This window comes from Chlamydotis macqueenii, chromosome 4 (assembly GCF_036417535.1).
Source record: "Chlamydotis macqueenii isolate bChlMac1 chromosome 4, bChlMac1.mat, whole genome shotgun sequence".
Lineage (NCBI taxonomy): Eukaryota > Metazoa > Chordata > Aves > Otidiformes > Otididae > Chlamydotis > Chlamydotis macqueenii.
Window position 1 is genome coordinate 4,738,598 of NC_141559.1, and position 25,513 is coordinate 4,764,110.

At 40.3% G+C, this 25,513-nt stretch overlaps 1 protein-coding gene across 6 annotated transcripts in view; it reads left to right on the forward strand.

Annotated features, from left to right (window-relative positions):
• Positions 1-7,270: 7,270 nt before the first annotated feature.
• The window catches only part of LOC104486158 (methylenetetrahydrofolate dehydrogenase (NADP+ dependent) 2 like), a 40,716-nt gene continuing 22,473 nt past the window's right edge, over positions 7,271-25,513 (forward strand). For 5 of the 6 annotated variants that reach the window (XM_086746101.1, XM_086746096.1, XM_086746099.1 and 2 more), the window contains exons 1-6: positions 7,271-7,425; positions 11,877-12,061; positions 13,276-13,398; positions 17,773-17,925; positions 18,683-18,790; positions 23,484-23,576. In XM_086746101.1, coding sequence (XP_086602227.1) covers positions 7,280-7,425; positions 11,877-12,061; positions 13,276-13,398; positions 17,773-17,925; positions 18,683-18,790; positions 23,484-23,576 — 808 coding nt within the window. In that variant the 5' untranslated portion in view covers positions 7,271-7,279. The remainder of the gene's footprint in view (positions 7,426-11,876; positions 12,062-13,275; positions 13,399-17,772; positions 17,926-18,682; positions 18,791-23,483; positions 23,577-25,513) is intronic. The other variant, XM_086746098.1, reaches the window with a different exon arrangement.

Below are 25,513 nucleotides of genomic sequence, written 5' to 3' on the forward strand. Positions count from 1 at the left end.
TGAGAAAGTCCTGCCTGCACTGGCCAGCAGTCAACAGACTTCAGTGCATCTGCCTACATAATGTTTTTCTGCCAGAGAATGGTGTCTATCAGAAACCACCATCAGCACATTGTCTTGTTGCAACATGTCTGTTTCAGGAATAGCACGGATTTCAGAGAGCTACATCCAGTTTCATTTGACCAGAGCAGCACGTATTTGCAAAATCCCAAGGCTCCAAGGCAGAATTTTCACTCTCACTGTCCGATGTGCACCAAAGACTGGGACTAAAACACTTGAAACAACCAGTTTGCCTCAAGAGCCGAAACGTGTAATATACCTCCTGGAATAGATGCCTATTTTACATTTTATTTTTGAAAACTGTGGATCAGTGTATGTTTCCCTTCAGACGCAAGCTAATGTACTAAAACAGCAATGGTAATATCTTCTTGTGCAACTCCGGGTTTTTGCCTCCCACCCGATTTTCAGCATGGAATATATTGCCCAACAAGAAATGCTATTAAAACCAGACAAATCAAAAGCCTCTCATTTTTTTTAAACTCCTCATAGGATTTAGGGCTTTTTCTTATCATTTCTTGGAAATTCTCAAAACACTAAGCATGAAGAAAGTTAAGTTTCACAGTACCCTAGGAGCTTCAGATAAATGCCTATACATAGTCAAATGTACACAGTCACATTAAGCTATAATTGCAACTTAAAACTGGATTTAACCCTTGCAATTATTTTTCTCGGCATAAAAACCGGAACCGGAAAGAGGGTTTCCATGTAAAGTTCCAGCTCTGAGTGATTAGCATAATAGCCTTTGTGCTTTATTGTAATAAACTTCATTCAGAGGAATGGCTAGGAAATTGCTTTGTTCTCCATAGCTGCAGACTGTGGAAGCAGAATTTCTCTTTCATGGAGAAATTAGAAATTGCTTGCTCTACAAGGGCACTCAAAGATGATGACTATTACCATCTGAATAAGATGTCAGTTGTTTGCAATGATCTCTGTGGGAAGCCAGGAAAATTTCTTGAAAAGTATACTCCATGTAGCACTAAGAATAGACAAACAGCTACTCCAGCAATGACACAGACAAATGTCTTGCTCCGTGGCTATGAGTTCACTGTCCTCTTCCATGCAGAAAGAGTGCACTCAGAAACTTGCCAAGCTAGTAACAATTATTATAGGGTTTGGAGGTTTTTTGCCAGCACTGTTTGCATAAAGTAGCTGAACACATTGTGAAGGTGCTGTATTTCAAGATTCCACAGTCAGGATAAACAAAACACTGGTTCTTATGCCCTGCACAGAAATGGCTTTGCAGAAAAAAAAAGAAATAGCGTAGATGTTTTCTACATGAAACATCTGGTATCATAAATATAGCTCACCTACTGACTTAAGGGATTTATCCCAAGGATAAATTTGTCCTTGTAATTCCTGACCTGTGTGTCAGAATTGTGCTGGTTTTGGCTGGGATAGAGCTAATTTTCCTCATAGCTGGTGTGGGGCTATGTTTTGGATTTGTGCTGGAAACAGTGCTGATAGCACAGGGATGTTTTCGTTATTGTGAAGCAGTGCTCGCACAGAGTCAAGGCCTTTTCTATCTCTCACCCCACCCCACCAGCCAGCAGGCCGGGGATGCACAGGGAGTTGGGAGGGACCCCAGCTGACCTAAGGGATGTTCCATACCACAGGACGTCAGGCTCAGCTGCTAAAGCTGGGAGAAGAAGGAAAGGGGAGTACGTTCAGAGTGATGGCACACGTCTTCCCAAGTAACCGTTACGTGCGATGGAGCCCTGCTTTCCTGGAGATGGCTGGACACCTGCCTGCCGATGGGAAATAGTGAATTAATTCCGTGTTTTGCTTAGCTTGCGTGCACGGCTTTTGCCTTACCTACTAAACTGTCTTGATCTCAACCTATGAGTTCTCACTTGTACTCATCTGATTCTCTCCCTCATCCCACCGAGGTGAGAGAGTGAGTGAGCAGCTGTGTAGGGTATAGTTGCCAGCTGGGGTTAAACTACGACAAGCATACATCTAACTTCTCATCTCAGCCCAAAATTTGCTTCCTACCCTCACCTGCTAGCAGCACAGCTTCCCTTCTGATACGCACACTAAATACGTAACCTCAGTTAGGATGCTGTACTTGGTACCTACGTTTGATCCTTCCCTTCAATGGATTGTTGATATCTCCAATACCTATTGTGAGGATGTCTTGCATGTATACTTCTATAACTTTTATTATATTAATGACCTTTCAATAAATTGCTGATTTCCTGTCAGTTTCCAGAGTAATAGTTTCTGTAACATCCAGACAATAAATAGACCACACAGCAATTATTTTTATTTCAACAAGCTTGCTTTTCTTCATTCAATGTTACGTTTAAATTAATCTATAATTAAAACCAAATCAAAATTGCAAAGTGTCCAGTTTGCAGAGCAAAGAAAATATAATTATGTTAATGAAATTTTTAAAAACTACAGGGAAAGCAAACGAATTCTGATCCAGAGAAATCCATTGAACATGGTCTTGCTTTTAAAAGGCCTATTTATTCTTTGTCAAACCATGTTCATGTAACATACCAGATTCTTCTAACTTTGACTTGCACTTTCATTGTGACTAGCATCTTCTGCTTTCCAGGAACACTGCGCTCCTCATCATAAGAGTATGAAAATAAATTTTTACTACTAGATCATCATGTAAAATGAACCCTTTTTCTTTTTATACTTAAAATAAACTATAACATTTATAGACATTTCTTTTTAAGTTTTCTCCCAAGTCCTTCTCTCCCAAGAGACAAGACCCACGATCAACTACATAGTTTAATTGATTCATTTAAGTGTTTTTTCTGTAATTCTCGTGCTGATCTTAGACAGCTGCCAGCACACAGGCTCTCCAACAGTGACACACTCAAATCCTTTAGATCCTGGATACCAATTTACCAACCGTCATCAGCACATAAAGGTGTCTTGCAAAAAGAAGAGTGCTCAGAGCAACCTAATGTAAATCTACCTCTGTCTGCCCCCAACCCCAGCCCACCATGGTATTTGTAGCTTTTCCCCAGGTGATTTTCAGCCCTTTAGAGCCCTGCTCATAATGTTCAATCAGCTGCTCACCTCAGTCATGAGTGCCAGCATTCCACCGCTTGCTCAGAACAAAATACCTCTTCAGCCTCCAGAAGCAAAACTTGGGTAGAAACCATCTGTCCTTGCCTGAAAGAAGAAACACAGAACAAAAAGTCAGCGATGGAAAGGTAGAGAATTTCAACTCTCTATTGGGCAGAAGCTTTGTGCCATAAAAAAAACCAAAACCAGATATGAAGAGATGGGAACTTTTCACCATCTCCACATCTCAACTTCCCCACAGAGAAGCATGGTGAAGTTGTGAAGGTATATAAGGGAATAGCAACTGTTCAACAACTAGCAAGTTTCCTTGTTTCTCCATGAAAAGATGCATTTAAAGGATCCAATAATATTTGTGAAAGGAATTATAAATGTTTATGGCAGTGGTTAACGATTCCTATTTTATTTACATTTTAAAAATAATACCAGAACATTTGCTCCAAATTTGATCCCACGCTAAATGCTAGAATTTTCCTTTTTCACATAAAAGGTACCTTCTGTTGTTTCCACTGTAAGGTTCTTTAGAGTGTAATAGAAAGACAAGGTGCAGGGAAAATTAAAACCTTAGTTTATTTTAATCATGCTAGAGAAAGCTGAGAAAAAAAAACCCCGTTCAATATTTAGGATCTCTGTAGAAATACAATGCACTGTTACTGACTGACACAATCTACCTGACAGTGCTTCCAATACTGTGCTTGCTGAAGAAGACATTTCAGTCAGACCATGCCAGACAATAAATGCTAGTTATTAATCAAAAACACATCTATCCAGAAACTTTAGCACTTTGAGAGTGTTGATCTACTGCCTTGACATCTGTAGAAAGGGATGCCAAAATAACTAAGATTTAAAACTCTCATTAAAACAGACTTCGCTGGGTATTTATTTCTTCAGTTCGTGCCTTAAAACTGCATATTTGAGCCAAAATTTTTCTAAACATACAGTGTTGACTGGTAGCCTGAGGAGTCTTTAATAGTTGCATGAAAAGCACAGAAAGTTTTTAAAAGATTGCCTGTGCTTTGGTGTCTATATTTCTCTTCAAGACCCCAAATATGAATTTCTTGAATCTAACTCTCTTTCATTTCCTACAGAACAATTTAAGAGGCGTTCTCTATTTCAGCTGACAGCTGTGGTGAATGGAACTTGAGCTCCTGGTTGTCTGTTTCCCTGCCACCATCACCCAGGAGCAGGTCCTAAGGGAAAATAAGATATTAAACCAAGTGAGGTGACTGGAGGCTCTTATTTTACGTTTCGAAATGATGACTGCATAGCAACAGATGTAGTTGAGGCCATCACGAGCGTTGGTCCTGACATGCAAACGGAACGGTGGCTCCCCCAGCGGTGCACCGAGGGCGGCAGCAGGAGGGATGGGTTAGGCGAGCCTAGCCCGGGGGAGGAGTGCCTCCTGGTGGCTGCCTTCCCACGTGGCACCGCGGAGCGCGGAAAACACACTTGCCAACAAAAAGAAAATATTCGCAATTTTTTTTTTGTAAGGCAACATTTCCCGATACAGGTTTTCACACCATGGAAGAACAACACTTCTTACCGGGCGACCATGTTTGACTTCCTCTTCACACAAAAATAATCACTAAGAGATAATTTTAAGTTGAAGGGATTGTTAATGCCCAAGACAGTCTTTTATAACTATAGTCCTTTATCATGTGTACATAAAAATACTGCCAGTATAACCGACTATGAAACAGCCTTTAAGAATACCCACTTCTTATCAGCCGTCAATGCCTAATTCTGCTTTAACTGTTATGCAAATCAAATAGTGTATTTTCAACTTTACCCTTTGTACCAACTTCATCAGTGCATTTTTGTGGATCATATGCATATTGTTATTTATTATTGTAGTATTTGCATAAGATTTTCTATCTAATGTATTCAGCAGAACCTAAGCAATAGTAATGTGGTCACTTTTTGTAGGCTATTCTCTGCAAACTGTTAATTATAAATGTTTTTATTATAGCAGTGGTGAGCTTTCAGATTTTTTTTTTCAGGAATGACACGAAAAGACAGTATATTATTTTGGTGTGAATGACTGAAGTTGGTAGCATTTTTTTTAGATGTGCATTACTACACGTAGCTTCAAGGTCAAACCTGAAGTTGCCATTATGGTGCAATCTGATGTGAACGTTAATTTAAAATATTGTGGTGTTTTTCTTTTTTTTAAAGTTGTAAAATTTAAGTTCCCAACTCGAAAAGGATCTAAAACTGAAGCAGTGAACTTAAGTCAAGAAAAGAGGTTTCATCTTCATATTACTGAAAACCTGTTTTACTTGTCTGTAGGAGTCAGTATGAATAACAGGAATCCAGCTGGTACAAAAGGTGTGTTTGCATAAAAGATAACAGGGAGCTTTCTTTGTTATTGTTGTGTTCAGCAAGGTGGACTGTAAAAGAATGCTCATCTACACGTGTCAAAAATTTTGTAACTGATGTGCTTTTGAAGTAAAGCAATTCTTCAGTCACATTTTGCACAGCAAATTTTATCAAAAGCCTGTATAGTACAGCTGCTTTTTTCTAGTGTGCTAATTTGGTAGAAAAATATGTGGTGGATGTTCTGTTTGTGGAAAATTTTAACAACAGCAATTCAAAGTGTTGTAGTCAAGCGTACAAACCTTGCGTAAAAAAAATGAGTCGACAATCTTTTTCATTCTAGACAAAATGAAACTTCTGTTGGAGTTCTCTTTTCTGCAACACCAATTTTTAGGACTACTGATTTTTTTTCCATTTCCCTGTTGTGTTTTCTGTTATCCTCTTCGGCTTTTCTTTCTTTTAGTATCATGCCTATTCTTTGTGATATGTACACACATTCTTTGTGTAATCTACTCCCTTTTTTAAGCTTCCTTGCAATCCCTTTTCCCACCACCACATAAAATGTCAGTCTATCCATATTTGAATATCTCTGTTTTTATGGAAGCATCGATATGACAATCCTAAAAAAATAGCATTCCAAAAATGGCTAGATTTTATATAAATGAGCTTAAATATTCAATTTACATTCATAATCTTCAGTTCTTTGGAAGCTTGATAGGACAAATTAGCGTTTGAAGATCTTTATTCTGTCTTAAAGATCTACTGTCTGTTCAGGACCGTAGATTTTCACAGGACCTCCTATGTCCTCACATGTTCCTTTTTCTCCAAACAAGATAGTAACAAGAAATAATCATATGAGTAATGGACAGTGTGTAGAACTATGTCAATGAAATTTGGATAAGTGTCCTTTTTTTTAAAAAAGCTTTATAATTAATGAAGTGCGTGTATGCTACAAGGTGTGTGAAGTTTGGTGTTGCTACTGTATACATCTCTTTATTTATAAATGTATCTAATCTATAAATACATCTTAAAAAAATCTATTTATAAAATAAGAGATGGCAACTGAAAGAGAAAGATTTACCTAATTATCTACAACACTGGAAGATACTAAATTCCTAGGAGAACAAGTTATTAAAAACCAGCATGCCCATTGTCTGTGGAAGCACCTGAGCCATGTTCCTTACACACACACCTAACTAATAAAAAAATTTGCCAGTACTGTAGTAGAAACTGCAGCCTCAGTAACCTGTTTCATCCTTTCAAAGCTTTTGTCAGCATCTTAAAGGGATTTGCCAACTACCAGTAGGCTCAGTATTACAGGTCAGAGTTTGTTTTCTTCCCCTCTGCACAGAGGGATTTTTCCACGCTTTTTTAGTGAGAAATCTGCCATAAGACATGGCAGAAAGCACTAATACGTGAGTTGCAAGAAAGTCCAGGAGACTTCCCCTGGGAAAACACGAGGCTGAGAATTCCGCAGGGGACCGATGCCTGTCAGCGTAGGCCTGCCGCCGGGTCGCTCTTGTCTCTACCGCGTTTCGGCGGGAACAGAAGGGCGGGAACAGAAGGGCGCAAGCGGAGGCGGCCTTCGGGAGCACGCTCCGCAGCGGGTCCCGGGCTGGCACGGCCCGAGGAGGGGGGGGTGAGTCGCCCTCTCAGTGCATGAGCCCGCAGGCACGGTTTGCCAGCCCCGGGAAGGGCCTGCCCGCACTGGAGGGGCTCCCGACGCCTTTTCGGCGGTGACAGCCCCGTCCCGCCGCTCCTGTCGCGGCGACTGACAGCTCCACCCCTGCCCCGGATCCGCTACTTGCCCTGGCTCCTCCCCTCGTCGCTTGGTTGCGGCGGCGCTTCCGTCCGCCGGACCGACATGGCGGCGGCAGCGGGCGCCTTCTCCTCTTCCTCCTCCTCTGCGCTGCGCCCGGGCTTGGCGCCGCTGAGGCGATGGCGAGCCCTCTCCCGCCCGGCGCCACAGGCTGCCTGCAGCACCAGCAGCTCCCCCCGCCGCGCTGCCAGGTAACTCCTCGGGGCGTCTTCATCCTCGTTCCCTTCCTCCTTCTTCTCCGGCCGGTGCGGCGGGAAACGGCTGTCGCGCGCCGCCGCCGTTTAACGGTCGCGCCTGGGAAGCCCCCGAGCGCGCGGCGGGAAACGGCCGTCGCGCGCCGCCGCCGTTTAACGGTCGCGCCTGGGAAGCCCCCGAGCGCGCGGCGGGAAACGGCCGTCGCGCGCCGCCGCCGTTTAACGGTCGCGCCTGGGAAGCCCGCGGCGGGAAGAGCGGGCGCAAAGCGCCAGAGGCGAGGGCAGGGCAGGGGTCCCGGGGCGGGGGACTTGTCTCCTGGTCGGTGGCGGCTGCTGCAGCCGCACCCCGGCTGGGTTGCGGTTCTCCCTGGGAAAACAGGGCTCTGCGGGGTCGGCGCGGCGGGCGGAGGTATCGGGAGGGCTGCGGCACTGTCCTTGTCCACCCCGGAAGGGTTCAAAGAGTGCCCAGACATGGGGGAGCCCCTCGGGCCTGCTGCCTCCTCACCCCGGGAAATTCCGTTCCTAAAACGTCTTTAATCCGGGTACCTTAAAGAGTCTCTCAGCTGATTTACACTATATATATGTATGCAGTTTTTGGCATCTGTGATTGTTTTTGCTGGTGGCTTGTAGGCAAGTATTTTAATTATTACTAAAATGTATTACCCAGTGTATGAAGGGACATGTGATGGTGACAGCCTGTCCTGTTGCGTTTTGCTGTCTTTATCAGGACAGGTAGTGTCATCCTGTGATGTTCCTTCGTTCTGGAAAAAAAAACAAACATAACCTCACCATTTTAAAAGTAGAATACAATAATAATGACTTCAATAAATAAATAAATAAGCCCCGTGTGGTTAGGCTGTGTCTCAGGTAGCACTGCAGCAGGCAGGGCTTTGCCAGTGTTTGCTGAAAGCCTGCATCCCGAGGGTGAGTGGGATGTGCTCCAACACAGCGAGGACCCATCTTCTGTCGTTACTCTCTGCGTTTCATCTAACGTGCCGGCTGGAGTGAGCTTCTCCTGTCCCATCTCCTGTCGTTACTCTCTGTGTTTCATCTAACGTGCCGGCTGGAGTGAGTTTCTCCTGTCGGTGTTGCAGCGTGGTAACTGTGAGCGCTTGTCCGGGTACGCATGGGAGGTTTCTATCTTTATGAGAAGATTGAACGTGATGGGGTGAGAAGGGTCAGATATAAGTGAGGACAGATCTTGAAAACTTAATGAGTCCCTGGCTAGGTTTTAAGGAAGAGGCATGCACTAAAAATGGTTTGCTTAAAGATTGGCAAAACTTATCCTTTGGCAACACATTTAGAGTAAAAATAGCGTGGAAATATGATTCACGTGGATATGAATTGAAAATATTTTTTGGCACCAAAATATTAAGTCCTTGTATTCTTAAATACATTGCTACAGGTGAGCATTAGTTATTTAGCTGGCACAAGGAGTATGTGGAAAGAAGTGTCTTGTGCCAAAGGCATGTATAGCTAAAACATAAACAATGAAGATGAAGAGACATATCTAGGAAAACGAGCACATAGAGAGCTGGCTGTACAGGAAAAGAATAAAACCACATGTGTTGGCTTAATGGTTTTTCTCTCTCTATATATATATATAAGTTAAACAGTACAGAAACTTGTGTTTGGGAAGTAGCTAAGACGGGTGTAAAATTGAAGGAAACAAGGTATTAATGGATTTTGTGTGTGTCCTGGTTCTGGCCAGGATAGAGTTAGTATTCACCTGAGCTGGGAGGGGAACTGGAGCTGGTGGTACCTGTGGCTGGGGACACAGCTGGGGTAGTTTACTAATTCTCCCCTCTGTCCCACTGGAGGGTGGAGGGAGTGAGAGAGAGACTGCGCAGTCTGGCCCTGATTTGGGCTAAACTACGACACTGCTAAGTATGTTTCTAATATTTTCCTTTCCTGACGAACAGCTGGATAAATTGTTCTCAGCAGAGTGTATATGCCTTTCTTTTTTTATTTGAAAAACAAAAAAAAAGGCACTGTGTTTTTTTCTCTCTCTTTTTTTTAAATTTTTTTTTTTTTTTTTTTTTTAAATACCTTATAGTGACACCTTGGTGGTGTAACTCCTCTGGAGTCCCTGCAAAACTGTGGCAGTTACAAATGGTGGTCATGTTGAATTAATTTATTCGGTTCAAAGCAGAGATTACAATTTGTGTGGATGTGTGTAGACACATAAAGTTCTTAATCTCAAAGAAGGAAGCAAAGGATATTTGCAGAGGGGAAACCCTTTTCTGCTCAGATTTACTTTCTAGTAAGGTCAATTAATCAGGTGACTGTCTTTGGTTAGAAGCTGATGAGCCAGGAGTGTCTTTTTATCTTACAGTGCTGCACGGTAGTGCTCGTTAGGAGAGGAGTGAACTTGTCCACTGGTAGCTTTAACTTTGTGTCTGTCTCAGTAGTTCTGCTTTTGGGGAGTTGATCTTACTTTACTGCATTTTTACAGGTAGAATATTATTTATTTTCCTGTTATAATATCAGGTGATTGTGCCAAGAAATGCTGTCAACTACGTGTATGTATCATGTCAGCAGTCTTGTAATTTCTTTGAAAAGATGAGAGTTTTGATTGATGAAGGAAGTGGTGTAGATAAAAGCTTGAACTGTGGAGTATTGCCTGTACAAGATGAGGAGCACCTGTGCTTGCTCGCAGTGGGCAGACAGGAAGGAAAGTGGAGAACACTCCAGAGAGCAGGAGAACAACCAACGTAAGATAAGGCTGACACTTGGAAAATCTGAATGAAATGGTGCTGGAAGTGCTGTTCAGTTGAGATGCACTTGGTCTTTGAGCAGTTAGCTGCTGAGGTGAGTGTGACAAGCTGATAAAATACAACAAGAGGTTTACTGAAGGGTAAGTCTTTGTATTTTTGTCACTATAGTGTCATTCAGTGGCGAGGGTAGCGGCTTGTAAGATTAGGTAAGGAATTCTACTTCTGTTCCATTCTGTGGTGCCTCTGGAGCGCTGTTAAGGTTTAGCTTGTATGCCATTTGAAATAAACGTTATTTTAAAAATACGTTTTGAGGGTTGTCATGTTACTGCTTGCAAGTTGTTAATTCATTTGAAGGAGCTGAGCAGTAGGAGAAGATAAGAGAGTTGGATACTATTACTTCCAATCCAGACAAATGTATTTTCAAGTATCTTGCTCTTCCCTACATGGCAGAGTCCTGATAGAACCGTTCTTCAGTAACTTAAAATGTAGACTGGATTTCTTCATCTGTCAGTCAGATAGAGAGGTTAAGTTTGGATGATTTCTTTATATAAGACCTTGAATAGTCTGTGATTTTTGGGTGGTCTTCTGGTTGTCTGGTTCTGTGGGTTGTCATTATTGCTGCGGCTCTTTCCTCCTTACCTTCCTTCTTCCCCACCCTTGTGCATTTAGCTTCTTTGATCATGAAGATTTATTGAGAACAATTGAAACTGCACAAATTTCTGAAATAAGTAAAATGCAACTTAGTCTTTTTGACTGCTTAGAGTTATGGTTTTGAATCTTATAGAATACCATGTTTTAAAGCAGGTCTGTGGTACCATGTCTTGCTCTATAGCTTTCTGTCTCTTCCTGGTTTCTCCTCTCAAAGCACCACCACCACTAAGCCATCAAGTTAGTATATTATCGCTACTTATCTGATACAAAAGACATTAACATCTTCACCATCTGAAAGTTACAGATGGTGGAGATCTCATTTGCTGTGCGGTGGTGAGATGTGTGTCGGGGTTCCACATCCTTGGTTGGGCTGACGGTCACAGCAACGATAGAGGGAAAGATTTGGGCTGAGGAGTTCTGGGACAAGTTCCAAGGCACAAGGCTCTTTAAGTTTTTCTCTGCTTTTCTATATGGGTAGGGCAATGATTGTGGGCTCTTCACCCGGGGAGAGTGTTTGTCTGCTATAGTGCTGGTTGAGGGGCAGAGGGAGGTTGCTGAAAGGACAAAAGTGGAGAGGGCATGACAGGAGCTCTGGAGTTAGTCACCACTGGCTTATATGGGTTAAATCCTAGGAAAGCTGAGAAATAGTATCATCTAGGCTTGGACAAAAGAATGCTGTGAATAATCCCATGTCCAAGAGATTTTTGAAGGAAATTAGGGAAGTGAGTAAAAAATTGTGGGAAAAAAAGTGAGTAAAAATTCCTTAAAGCAGAAAAAGAGCATGAGAATGTTCTCAGGCTCAGGTCCCAAATCAACCTGGTGGCTATGTGTGTTGGGAAGGTGGGATGCGGCAGGTGAGCTCTTCTGTCTGCAGTGGTGGCATGTTCCCACACGTCAAATAACAAAAAAACACTTCTTTCCCCAGATGGATTTGTAGTGCATTAATGTTTTCAAATAATATTGAAAACACTATCAAATAAACTAATCAAAGCATTTGTAAGTATTTAATGTGGTAGATCACACAGTGTCTTGTTTATGAAATTTCAGACCTAAATATTGTGTATCTTTTTGTCTTTATAGTGATGAAGCAACCATTATCTCAGGGACAAAGCTTGCTAAACAAGTTTTGAAAGAAGTTAAAAGGGATGTAGAGTCGTGGATATCCCTTGGAAACAAGAGACCTCATCTCACAGTCGTGTTAGTAGGAGACAATCCAGCTAGTCATATCTATGTCAGAAACAAGATAAAGGCAGCTGCAGCTGTAGGTATGTGTTATGTAATACATAATGACCCTTTGGTAAGCACAAGATATTGTTACTTAAAAGTAAAAAGTAAGAACAAGCTGGGGAGGACCTCCCGTTGTATCTTAATTTAATTTTGCACTATCTTCTTCCTCATCTTCTCTGAATCTAAAGAAAATAAGTTGCTTTGACATGTGAATAAAGTAGTTTTGATGTCACATGAATGGTAGCCACAAGTTCACTTCTGTATCTTAAAATGTTACTTGGAAACAATTTCCACCCTTATGGTTGGAAACTGGAAACTAAAGGAGAACACGGAGGGAGTTTTCTCCAAGTTAAGTGTCTTAACTGGCTTTGAGAGGCTTGGTGAATCAAGATAATCAGAGATAAATTGTGTCAGATTTTGTTTCTGCAAGACTCTGATTATTGTAAAATGTTGAACATTTCCTTAAGAGCTTGCCTCCTCAATGGCTTCATCCCTCTCGGAGGGTGGGGGGAGTGAGAGAGAGACTGCGCAGTCTGGTCCCCGTCGGGGCTGAACTACGACACAAACCCTACTGCCCCAGAGTTGATGGGAACAGTGATTAAGTAACCATTTTCACAGGAAGATACCGAGAAGAGCCTTTTTGTTCATAATGTCAGTCTTCCTGTCCGTCTGCTGTATCTCATGGGATATCTGTCCTGTGGAATGCTTTAGGTCCGCAGTAGAGCCGGGCAAACCGATCCGAAACCAAGGCTTCATGGCTCTGAATATGAAGGGCAGAATTTCAGACATAATGAAACAGTAAAGTTAAGTGACTGATAACCCAGGATAAAGCTCAGTCACTATGACATCTCATCCTAAATTAAAGAGTATCATATGAATGTTATCAGATAAAATGCCAGTAATGCTGATGTAGCTTTATCCGTTCAATTTTAGTTGTAATTCTCAAAAGCACGTGTAGTAAAGTTATATGCTTTCTTTTCCAAATACTTCTAAGTTATTGTTTCATTTTGAGGCTACTGTGTCCAACTAGAGATTCCCCACCCAGCCCTGTATGTTTTGCTGTAGGATTGTATGTGACATCTAGAAATACGGCATTAAAGACCGGACAGCAACAGCAGAACCTTTAGGAAGCCATCTATGGTTATTTAAACAGTTGTTAAGCATCGGACAGGCTTTTAGACAAAATGACTAAGCTGTCTGTAGATAACTTTCCTGATACTAATACGTATCTTCTGGTTTTGGTTTTTATCAGGCATTTCTAGTGAGATCATACTGAGGCCTAAAGACATTTCTCAGGAAGAACTCTTAGATATGACAGTAAAACTCAACAAGGATTCAACAGTTAGTGGTTTATTAGTTCAGCTGCCTCTCCCAGGTAGGTGGCATCTTTTCTCCCATTGTCGTACAGTCTATGTAAGAGGCAAGAGTTTGACAATTTTGGATTGCAAGTGCATTTTAGTGATACAAGAAGCTCTTGACAGAGGACGTGCATAATTAAGGGTTAGTTGAGATGTTAAATTTTTTGTTGTATAGTAGTTTGCAGTTATTTTTGAACTGAATTCTTAAATTTTATACAAAAAAAGCAAATTAAATAGAATAATTTCATATTGTCAACCTTGTCTTTTTAAAAGTTCAGTCAGAGTTCTGTTTCAAGGAACTTCCCTCCACGCATACACTTTATCTGATGTTTTTGTTTGTTTGGGGAGAGTTTTCTTGGTATTTTTTTGGTTTTTTTGACAGGGTGTACTGTTTTGCCTTGACCTCCAAGATCTTTGCCATATTTTCATCCCCTGTATCATGCCTTGTTATGCTGTCTAGCAGATGATGCTGTGGCCTTTCTCATAGTGATTCCAGGTTTTGCCTTAAACATTTGTTTGTGTTTACTACGCTGTCTCTAATGTTCCAGGTGAGCTTTGTGCTGAGGTCCTAAAAGCCTCTGTTATATTCTTGGTTTTCATTTCCCTTCTCCTAATTTGTAATTAAATCTCACTAAAATATCTCGTCAGTAGCTGACAAAATGATGTTTTGACAGCGATAACATGTAGAGTTTTCAGCTACATCTACATAAGTCAACTTCGTTAAACCACTGTATGCTTCCCCATGGACAGGTACCTAAATTACTAGTCGTGGTAATAAATGGACCGGCATGTTGGGTTTCCCCCATCTCTGTATTCCCAAGTGTTGTCTTTTATCACGTTTATCCTGTATGCTGTGATGGGCAGGAGCTGCCTCTTTGGCATGTTTAGGCGCGATTTCTAGCACTAGCTAGGACTACATGGGTTACTGCTTATAAGTGTCTCTGATGATGTTGAAGTTGAAGCTTTGTTTCTAGGTAAGTTCTTCTTTTCTACTCTTTTTCCTAGTCTTGGCCTTCACTTTCGGACAGTTCTCACTGCCTTTATTTCATATCTACAAAACGGGAATAATTGGGGCAGGTGCTGAGTGTTATAGAGAAAGAGATCCTTTGTTTGTACTTGTAATAAACATCAGAGTTCATGATTAGGAATTTTTGCACTTCTTAGTATATGAAAGATAACTAAAATCAGCTGCTTGATGAAATAAGTTGACCACGAGGTGGAAGTATAACACAAGTAAGGAGACTTTTCATTTCCGTAGTCAGAACTCGGGCAAAAAAATGGAGCACTGACAGCCTAGGGATGGAAATCTTTCTGTATGAATTATCTAGCAAAGGAAGCACTCATCCACTGGAATCCCAATCCACTGTTGTGTTCCCCAGGAATGGGAAATGTTGTGTCACTTGTCTTACTTGTCTGCATACTCAGTAAAATTGCTCAGTACCGCTTGCAGAAATGCTGGGTTTTTTTAGGTGGGGTTTTTTTTTTTTTTTTAATCAATACTTAGTTTAATAACAGACTTAAGTCTTGAAACTTAGTGGATTTAAACCTGTTCAACATGTGAAAAGAAAAAAACCCTGAAGGTAATTCTAGTTGTGTTAATTCACGTGTCTGATGCTATACACTTATATGTTTAAGGACTTAAGTAATTGGTTGAAGATGCCTCTCAAGAACTATGTCTGTCACAGCAACTACATGAAGACTAGTTAGCAGCCTTCTAACCTATAAAATGTACTAGTTTGAGGCCTGGCTGTTGCCTGCCTTAGTGAAAATGTAAGAGCAATTTAATAAATAGCAAAACTTTTTCAATATTGCATTATCTGTATAGTGAAGTTAAATATGCAAGTTACTGTGAACTGAAAATGTTGAGAAAGTTCTTTCCATAATACGTGTCAGCTATAATTCCAATTACTGATTTTTTTATTTTTTTTTTCCCAAAAGAACTTCAGAAACTGAAGGGCAGAAAGCTAAGTTAGCTCATTTTACAAAACTCTTTTGATTTACATTGTAGTGGAAGGAGATGAACGCTAGAAGTTGGGAAAATTTTATCAGTGGAGGCTGCTTATTCTAGAGTCGAGGTTATTCCGTGGGCTTTGTGTTTTTTAGGGTTGTTTTGTTGTTTTGTTGGGTTTTTTTTCAGTAAACCCCACACAGGTGTGACATTTAATCAACATCGGGATAACAGTAGAAGCAGAAAATAGCTTTGTTATCTTTCACTTTTGTGAGCTGGAGAAACTTAACTTTGAGGATTGTCATCTTTGCCTGAGGAAAACTTCCGTTCTGTGCATTTCTTGTGCGTGTTACTTGTGATGTGGTAATGGTTTTGTTGAGAGTTTCCTCAGTCTTTTTCAAATTGCCTGGAAGATAGCTATGAAATGTTGAACACTTATTTAAGACAAAAAAAAACTTTGAGTTTTTCCTGTTCTTAGTTGCAAGCAGCAAAGAAGTGTGAGACAAATGAGTACAAATATGATGTCTCACTGCTATGGAAGACTCTGCGAGCCTAGGTGCAGCCTGCTTTGGAGGAACTGACTGTTAAAGTCAGAGCAGTGTTGTAGTACAGCTTCTCAAAATGATTTCCAGCTCGTTACTGCTCCTGAACAGCTTCCTCTTTGCTCTGTATCTGTATTTCTTGATCCATATGGTATGTTTTCAAATCCGTTTTGTGCTATGTTTTTATTTTCATTGGTCCGCCCTTGTGAAAATCAGTCTTTATTTTTCATATGTCAACGTTAGAGGCACATATTCTTTATTGTGTAAATAAGAGTTTCTCTGTGTGCATATCAGTAGCTAAGCTAGTGTTGCCTGGTGTCATCATGCAGGCTTGTTTCACAAGTGAAAGGGTGAGTGCGGAGAGGAACTTCGCATGGAGACTAGCTTGGAATGACAGTAAATTTGCATGAATATCGGTTGAGAGGAGGCTAAGCATGTTCTATGAGACTGACAGCAACATGCTTAAAAAATGATTCTGTTCCTCCGGAAATACATGAGGCTATCTGCAGCCAAGTGGAAACAAAGCAGGAAAATGCATTTCTTGAGGGAAATAAAATCTACTCATTAAGTAGCACAGTTACTGTCTATACAATTTGAATTGGATTGGTTTGTTTTCTTTGGGGATGGCCCGCCCAAGTTAGTGTGTTAGAAGTGTGTCTGATGAGGAAGGGAAGGGGTCCACATCGTCTCTTCTCAGGCCCATGTCAGCTTACTTGTCCCCAGCTATGCGGCTGCATTTCTTCCCAGGACTATGTGCCATTTATTTAAAATTCTGCAAGTCAGTTTTGAATGGAAAAAAAAGATCTATGTAAAGCATGATTTCTTTCTCTTCTATATGAATGTATCTGTTATCGGTCTATTTCTGAAGCTGATGACAGACAGCAATGAGGTGGTGTTTGTCAGAGCGGTCTTCTCTCCTATCCCAGGTGCAAGGAAAAGCATGGCTGCCAAGTTTTTGTTTGATGAAAAACTAACTTAAGGTTAACAAGTTTTCTTTTGCAAAAAGCGTTTAATAGGTTAGTCCAGATTTCTTTCTTCTTCGTGTTTTTTGTTGTTGTTGTTGTTGTTGTTTTCCCCAAGTTGAGACAAAAACAAGATTATGGTTGCCTTCCATCTAGTTTGTTTTCCAAGAGACTCTTTGACGTACTTAGCACCTTATTTTCCACAGACATTTCTCATAAGGATTCAGAAGGAAACTTCCTTCCATTAGAGAAGGGAGAACTAGATAGTAAATCATAACAGTGTGGTTTAACTCTAGGGGTTTTTTTAATTGGAAATCTTTTAACAAGAGATTACTGTGTTTTAAGTTTTATAACATGCTTGAAATCTTGTAATTAGCTAGCTCCTTTCATTGCAAAATCACAAAATACCTAAGTAGAGCTAGTTGACTACTGAATTTAAACATCCTGTCTATGTTGTATTGTTGGAAAATGGAATCTAGACTTGCAAAGTTATTTCAACTTAGAGTTTCCATACGTTTAAAACTTAAGTTGTGTATCCTTTGTGATCTCAGAGACAGGTAACATCCACAATAAGTTTTTTATTGTGATTTTTTTTGAGCCACTTGATAATTAACACTTGCAGAATGCAAAAGTGACTCCGAAGTGTGTTGCATTTGTTTTTATAGTTACTAAGTCGTCATTCGTAGCTGAGTATGTGCCTCTCATATTTTGATTGAATCTGTTGTTAAAGCAGCATTACAAACAGAATCATTTTATTTTCAGTGGATAACTTTAAAAGGTGAAGTTGTAACTGCTGTCTTCAGAGGAGGAGTGCAGTTTATTCATAATGAATAATAATAATTACTTTAGCCAGACCAAACTTCTGTGTAATGATTCAGATAGTATTGATGACACCTGGCAAGAGAAAGAATTGTAATTTGAAAGCAATGCGTTTCCTAGATCACATAGATGAACGAACGGTTTGTAACGCTATCGCACCTGAAAAGGATGTGGATGGATTTCACATTATGAATATTGGACGTCTGTGTCTTGACCAGCCTTCTGTAATACCTGCCACTGCTGCTGCTGTGTGGGAGATCATAAAACGGACAGGTAAGAAGCTTAACTGCATGGAAACTCTTCTTATCTCAGAAGATGGATGAAGGATCGGGTCAGGTGTGAGTTAAAAGGAGTAGGTTATCTCAATGTATTGAACTGATGGAGGAACAAACCTTCGGAGGACTAGTCTAAAATAATAAAGAGGTGCCAAATGGATGAGGTCTTTTGCCAGTAGGATTAATTAAGTGTAGACAGGAGTCCATGTAGAATATTTAGTGAAACGTGTTGGTAACTCATTTTCTGCATTTTGTAATGTTGCAAGGAACTTTTTGTGGTATTGCTGACCTCCTAATTATTTATCCACAAGAATATTTGAATATGTAAGTTGTTGCAGGGGAAGGGCGAGAAACAGAAGAACAAAAATGAGAACATTTAATTCAGTACTAGAAGGGGAAAAGAGTGCATATGTATTCAGTATTTGTCACTTTATAAGTGTAATTTACATGTTCTTATTGGTTGACATTCTGTTTATCTTCGTGGTCGGAGAAGAGAAATTAAGTCCCTTCGAAGGGTGATTCAGATAAGCTAAATGACTTGCCAGTTTTGTTTCTCTAAGGTAAAAGCTGGAAGCTGCTTTGTGGCTTCATCCCTCAAGTTCAGCCTTGTGGATTTTCAATCATGTTGATGTCAGCAGTCCCCAACAGCAAATAATTATATGTTGGGGATAAGAGAGATTTAAGTGTATCAAAATAGTGGAATACAGTTTTTTGATAGTTTGGGTTTTTACTTTTTTGTCTTTTTTCCCTATAAGGAATACAAACATTTGGAAAAAATGTTGTAGTAGCTGGAAGATCTAAGCATGTTGGAATGCCTATTTCAATGCTTTTACATACTGATGGAGAGCATGAAAGGCCTGGAGGTAAGTCTGTGAATGTTGTTTTAATGTTTCCATTTGTGAAGTTGTTAAAATAAAGCTGACCAGAGGATTCAGAGAAAAACAGAGAGCTTTTGGCTCTTGTACAATATTTACAACCAAAGCAAGGAAATAAATTTGCTAATACATTTCCTGATGTATTCGCAGCAGCGCATGTTTCGGACTTCACTTTCTCTGGTGTTACATCAGCATTTTGTCCTTCATTTGAAACACTGACTCTTTAAACATGGTTAGTGCTGAACATAAAGGATAATACCTGACGGTGTGGCCTTAAGCAGTTACAGAGGTTCATGTGATGTTTATACAAAGTAATAGAGCTATATGCCTTGTCCTCACGCTTATGTAATATTAATTTCAGGTTTTCATACGCACGGGTGCCAGCACACTCAAATATGTACACACACATACGTATATATAAAAATCTGTTACATGATTTCTGTGTTGTGTTGTATTAGTTAGGTGGTGATTATTAAAATATCCAAATGACCAACAAACTAACGTTTAAATGTCAGCTCTATGATATTACATGCTGGCCTGGGGGATTTTTCTGCAGTGCGGTTTATATCCCCCTGGAAATTGGGGGTTGTAATGGAAATATTTTCAAGTAATTCTAATTACAGAAGCATGCATGTGCTGCAATAATGGTGCAGTAGAAAGAAACACAAATGTAATTTAAAAAGAATAGTGTCCTTTTGCAGGTTCATTTTGGTGCTAGAAACTGCCAAGGTGGTGTGTGCAAATGAGGTAAACATGAATGTTTAATCCCAGGCATATTTAATAGGAGTGGAGTGAAATCTATTATTAATATAATAAAACATTAAAAGCTTCTTACTAATCATAGAGTTGGTTTTTCCATTCAGCCTCTGTGGGAAAGTTGCTGTTTGAAACTTCTCTCCATGTTTGTGTTGTAATTACCATCCGTGCATAGTGCTGGTCTCATCCCCATTCCAATGAATATTAGTAGCACTTCTGCCATTTGCTGCAGATATTGGGTTATATGTATTACTGGCAGCGCAGTTCAGTGTTTGAAATAGAGTTTATACAGCACAGTTATGTATAAAGCAGCTGGCAATGAGAAAACGAAGGAACACTTGTACTCTTTCACAAAAAATTAGCATTAAGTATATAGTTGTATATGTGTATACGGTAATAAATGCTTTCCTAGTTGGGGTAGTCTAGGATAATTTTCATTCCTGACTCACACATTGGGCTATCCTTGAAGATCTTGTTGATCTTGTAGAGTTAGCATTCTCCTCTGCTTCTGCTCTGAGCAACAAGAGGCCAGCCTGGATGACGTGTGGAAGGGAAGGCAGGTTGGCGGTGGTTTCAGCTTTACCTCAATGGCTCTCAGAATTTCTAGATGTATTGTGACCAAGAAGAAAGGTCAGCTGAAATAGACAGTGAAAGAGAACGCATAAAGCTAAAGTATAATGCAATTAAGGAGGTGGAGCTAAAGGAAAGATTTTTTTTTTTTTGTAGGGCAAAATTTGTGCATTATGATCAGGATAGAAGAAGAGGTAGCTTTAGCAACTGTGTTAAGTTTCTGGATGAAGTGTGGTTTAGACTTGGAAATAACCTATTTATTTTCAAATTATGAGTCTTTTATCAGCAATTAGGCTGATTTGCTTAAATAATTTTTATTGAGAAGTGATGCAAAGTGTGTGTGTGTGATACTGGTTTTTTTTTTCTTTGTCTTAGTTGTAGGTTTTAGTCATTTTCTTACAGGTTATAAGCAAAACTGAAAAGCTGTGGTCTGTCTTAAAATCATAGAATCCTTAAGGTTGGAAGAGACCTCTAAGATCATCAGGTCCAACCATCAGCCTCACACCACCGGATCCACTAGTGTCTTCATCTGTGATGTTTTGTATGTAGAATCCGTGATGTCCTGCAGGTGGCAATACCTGATAAGATAGGAAAACTGTGTGAACCTGTACAAAACAAATGGTGTTTTGTGTAGGCAGGTCAAGAGGCTATTTGTATTTTTTACACTAGTGAATTAACTCAGCAGTATCACACAGAACCTTAATTGCTAAATATATTCCTCCTCTTTCAGCTGTAGCAGTATAAAAATAGTAGTTTATTTTCTGTTTTGGCATGGTCACAAATAAATGGAATACCTACCCTTTCGGAGGTGTCAGTAAGCTTCTGGGCTGCCATTCTCCCCCTTTTTTTCTTTTCCTTTTTGGTAATGAGAGTAATTACCTGCTTTCAGGAGCTGACTTAAGACATATTCCTCACTGAAATCTTGATGGGAAGATAGCACTGATTTTCTTTCTCAAAAGCTGTGAATATTTATGACTTTGTATTTTATCTGTTGGTTTTTCTCAGCCTCTCTGCTCAATACAGGATAAGAGATCAAAAGAATCTCATCATGTATGTATTTTTGGAAGCAATGATTGTTACTTTGGGCAAGACATCTTTTTTTCTTTTGCTTCAAATAGATAGCCGAAGACTCCTCTATTTTATTCAAGCCTTCCTTTACAGAATCCAGTGATAAGTCTGTTTGCCTTTCATGTGTGAGGGATGGCCCTTCAGAGAATCCCTACGTTTTAGTGTGAGTGGTAGAGCATTAGCCAAGAAAAGCTAAGTGTGTCACATCAAAGAAGTGGCATGGTGGTTCTGCAGAGGGTGAAGTGATTTGTTATTAATATGTTTAGAGAATGAGGCCTCCAGAGAAGGAGTATTCCGACCATCTATACAGTCTGTATGCTGCTCGCTCAAAAGAGTCTGTCTGTGGCCTACATAGAAACGAACCAGCAGCTAGAGGCATGCTGCTTTGGATTAGCAAAATGAGGAGTGGCCATGAATACTACTTGTGTCCTATTCCAGTTCTTTTTTTCTGTATGAGTTGTTATTTCATGAGCCCAAAAGTATTCAAGGAAGAAAGCTGAAGGAATCTTGATATGCAGGCTTTATGTGCTGGCTGGGATGTTGCAAGGAGGGTTACTGCAGAGACGTTCTTTGGGACAATTTGCTATCTAAGCTTTTGATGCTGTTAAATTCCTGGGAAGTTACAGAAAGTTGGTGAGAGACTTCTAACTTCTGGCAGTTCACCTTGTTTCACAGAGTTGCTTATGCACAGCTGTACTTCTGTTATCGTTATCTGAAAATGTCTTGATCTGCTTCTCTTTGAGGAGAGGATATGCACTATAGAGACTGAAGGAGAAGAGGAATCAAAGATGAGAGGAAAGAGCAGAGAAGTCAGAGCATAAACAGGTTGAAGATGAGATGCTTGAAGAAGAGAGTTAACAAGATGAGAGGCACTGATTAGATCAGACACATTCCAGAGGAAGCAGATGGGGTGGTAATGTCTTAGATGGCAAAAACTTTTAGTTTAATGGTTAATGGTGTGGCTTAGGAGTGTATGATGAGTGGAAGGTGAAGATGGGGGGATGTAACACCTGAACAATGTGCAGTACAAATAGTTGACGGGGAGGAGTCTCCTTTGATAGCTGTTATCTTTGCTCTTTTCTTGGGCAGATCCATCTTGGATCACCACGCTTGCTCTTGGATGCAGTATGAGACTTCAATCCCCATCCGCATGACAGTTTGTTTTGTGTGTAGTGGTCTCTCCTCAGTATCTCCATCAAACAGCAGAAGATTTTTTTATGTCTTGCTAGGAGGGTTTATTTGTAGCTTCTTGCCAAGAAATGTGGATACATGCACAGGCAGGCCCCGCATCTTTTGAGTTTGCCCAAAAGGATGTGTGCTTCTACTTGTGATAACTTCAAACACTTCCTACTTTGATGTGAAGTAAGGGTTCAGCTGTTTTTGTTCTTTTGGGAGATGCAAGAGATGGTAGGACACCTGAAAAATCTGAGCACCTTTTTGTTCAGCCTTTTCTATTCTTATTGCACTTGAGTTATGTGAAATGATGACTTGGAGTGCTTTGAGTCTGCAGAAAAATATATGCATTGGATGTATGGATTCCTAAAGTGATTATGGTGATAAACTTTATCAGATCCATCCAGTTGGAATTTTGAAAATACTGATCCTGCTTTTCATTGTGTTCTGCACATATGTTCAAGGACGCCTCTCATCGATGAAATCTGGTAGCGTTCTAGTCAAGAGAGGGATTTTGCTGTCTGACCCTTGCGTGCATTTCACAGGCCAAAGACTATACTTTGACTCGAGGGAAACGGTGTTATGAAGTTAGGTCGCGGGTACAGAGAAGACAGTGGGCTTCCTTCGTGTCTATACAGCAGAATGGCAAGGGAAGCATCTAGGGAGCTTCAAGACAGATGAATGACAAATGTAGTTGAGCACAGAGATCCAAACTTGGTGATCTTGTACTCGAAGCTTTAGTTTGTGACAAACAACTGAATCTTAAGGCACATTGTGCTAATTGTGCTTAATAAGGTACACACTGGATTCTGTGCTGGGTTTGGTCTGTGTAATTACACTAAATGTAATGAAGCTGGTTAAGGAATAAGCTAGTCCACAGTGCATAAATAAATTCATCCTATGACAATTTTTATAGAATAAATGATTTTTTTATATGTGTGCAGGGCAAGTGTTGTGAGCATTCTACATATGCTGAAATAAATGATGCATTCCGAGACAAATCTGATTATCTTCTGTAATGTTAATATACCTAAGTCAGTCATTTGCACCTGAAAGTAAATACTATGCAAGTGTTTTAGATGTTACAATTAACTGATCATCTCTTACATTGTAGGTGATGCTACAGTGACCATTACTCACAGGTACACTCCAAAAGAGCAGCTCAAGATCCATACGCAACTCGCTGATATTGTAGTAGTAGCTGCAGGTAATACTAGTTGTTCGTAATACTCCAATCGCAGCATTGCAAATCTAAAAAGTAGACTTTGGTGTCTGTGGTGGTGGCACTGCTAGCTGTTTGTCGCTTCACCAGATAATTGGTGCTCGTGCTTGCTGTGAGCGTGTTGCAGTAAGTAGGATTTCTTGTTGTAAGAAGGGCAAGTTATTTGACTCTTTGTTCTTGCCCTTCACATTTGCAAACTCATAAACTGTTTCTCGGCACATGTGACACCTTTCCCTTGGGGAGACTTTAGAGTGAACTTGAGAATGGGAACCAGTCAGTGCATAGTTTATACAGGTATAATTATGTAAATTAAAACATTCTCTGTGCAGTGCAAAAATCATGAGTCATTTACATTTTGACAGGAGAATTTCGTTAGATCAACTGGAGGCTGCATTCATAAAACAATGGTATCATTCCCTTGCTGTCAGAATTAAGGGCAACCTTGCCAAATAAACTGGTAGTTTTAGTAACATATATTATTAAAGGCTGAACATTTCCTCCCCGCTCCCCCCATACAATTATCATGTTAAGAACAGAATGGAAGGGGTCAGGAAGATCAGTGTCTTTATTTTTAAGGCAAGGTAGAGTGAAATACTTGCAGTTTGCGTACTCTAGAACAAGAAAACAAGCAGAATTTTGCTTCTGAGCAACCTCTGGTTTTTGTTTGTGGGTATTATAAATAGAAATATAAATTAATTTTTTTTTACAAAACCAAAACAATCTAAGTTACTGAAAACCTTGGTAAAACTCTGTGTCCCCTTGCAGCTCAGAATATCCTCCTCTTGTACCATTTTGGAGGACTAAAAGAGGATTGTACCTTTCTTCTTTTTTCTTCCCTTCTTCCATCATCCTCAAGACCAAAGTCTCGCTTGCTGATTTTCTAGATGAAGACAGATAGGTACCTGCCTAAAGCTCGTCACTTCCTGTTGAAGTAAGATGTCATTTGCTTCAGGACTTCACTGCACTATCTCTTTCTCATGCCAGGTCAGGAGCAAGAAGCAGCTCAGTTGTCCCATGTATGATTACTCAAGTGTGAGCCTGACCAGAATTCACGTGCTGTGAATGAAAGATAATCATATGTGATTATGTGTGCTAACTGGAAATAAGCTAGTAACTTTTCATCCAAATTCACTGCTACCAGTTTGATCATCGCTTCTAATTTTTATGATTAATATAGTTTGTCATCAGTTAAAACGGTTCAGGAGCAATTCAGCCTTGTTTGCTCTTCACATTATTTCCCCTTGCGTCATTTGTAACAGGAGCATGATACAACACTCATTACACAACATGAGATCTACTTGGAATGATGAAAAAACCTAGGGCTAGATTGTGCAAAGAGTGTGCAGCCCTGCCCCAGTGGATGCTCTGCGGAAGATGACACTTTAGAAAGGTGGAATCCCTCCCAGGTTCCTCTTGTACTTGAGAACTGTGCATGCTGTACTTTTGGGATCACACATTCCCCAGAAATGTCTGTCCTGTTCAGTGAGTGTTGCAAAAAAAAGGTAACTTCTACCCTGCCGGGTAGAAACAGCTGCTGTCATAGGCCAATGTGCAAGATGTGCAAATGGAAAACAGCTTTTATTGTGTGTCTGCATGCAAGAGTGATATTCCTATTCTCATTCTCCTCTTCCCATGTAATACTCCCGGTTTGGTGACTTATTGAAGTGAGTCTGTTCATTCTCATGTGGTACTCTATCTCTGAGGACTTTTCTTTCACTTGCATTCTTGGCTTTCGTAGCACTTCAGATTGGATACTTCTGGTTTTGCTCTTGAGCTTGAGAGTAACCATGTTCATATGCTGTCTCTCATTTGTCTCCACCCTTGGGACCTCAGTTTTCTTGCCTGCTTTGATTGTAACTATCCATGTAGTTTATTCTTTCCCTCTCGTTCCCTCCCACCTCCTTGCATCATAAGTTCCAACA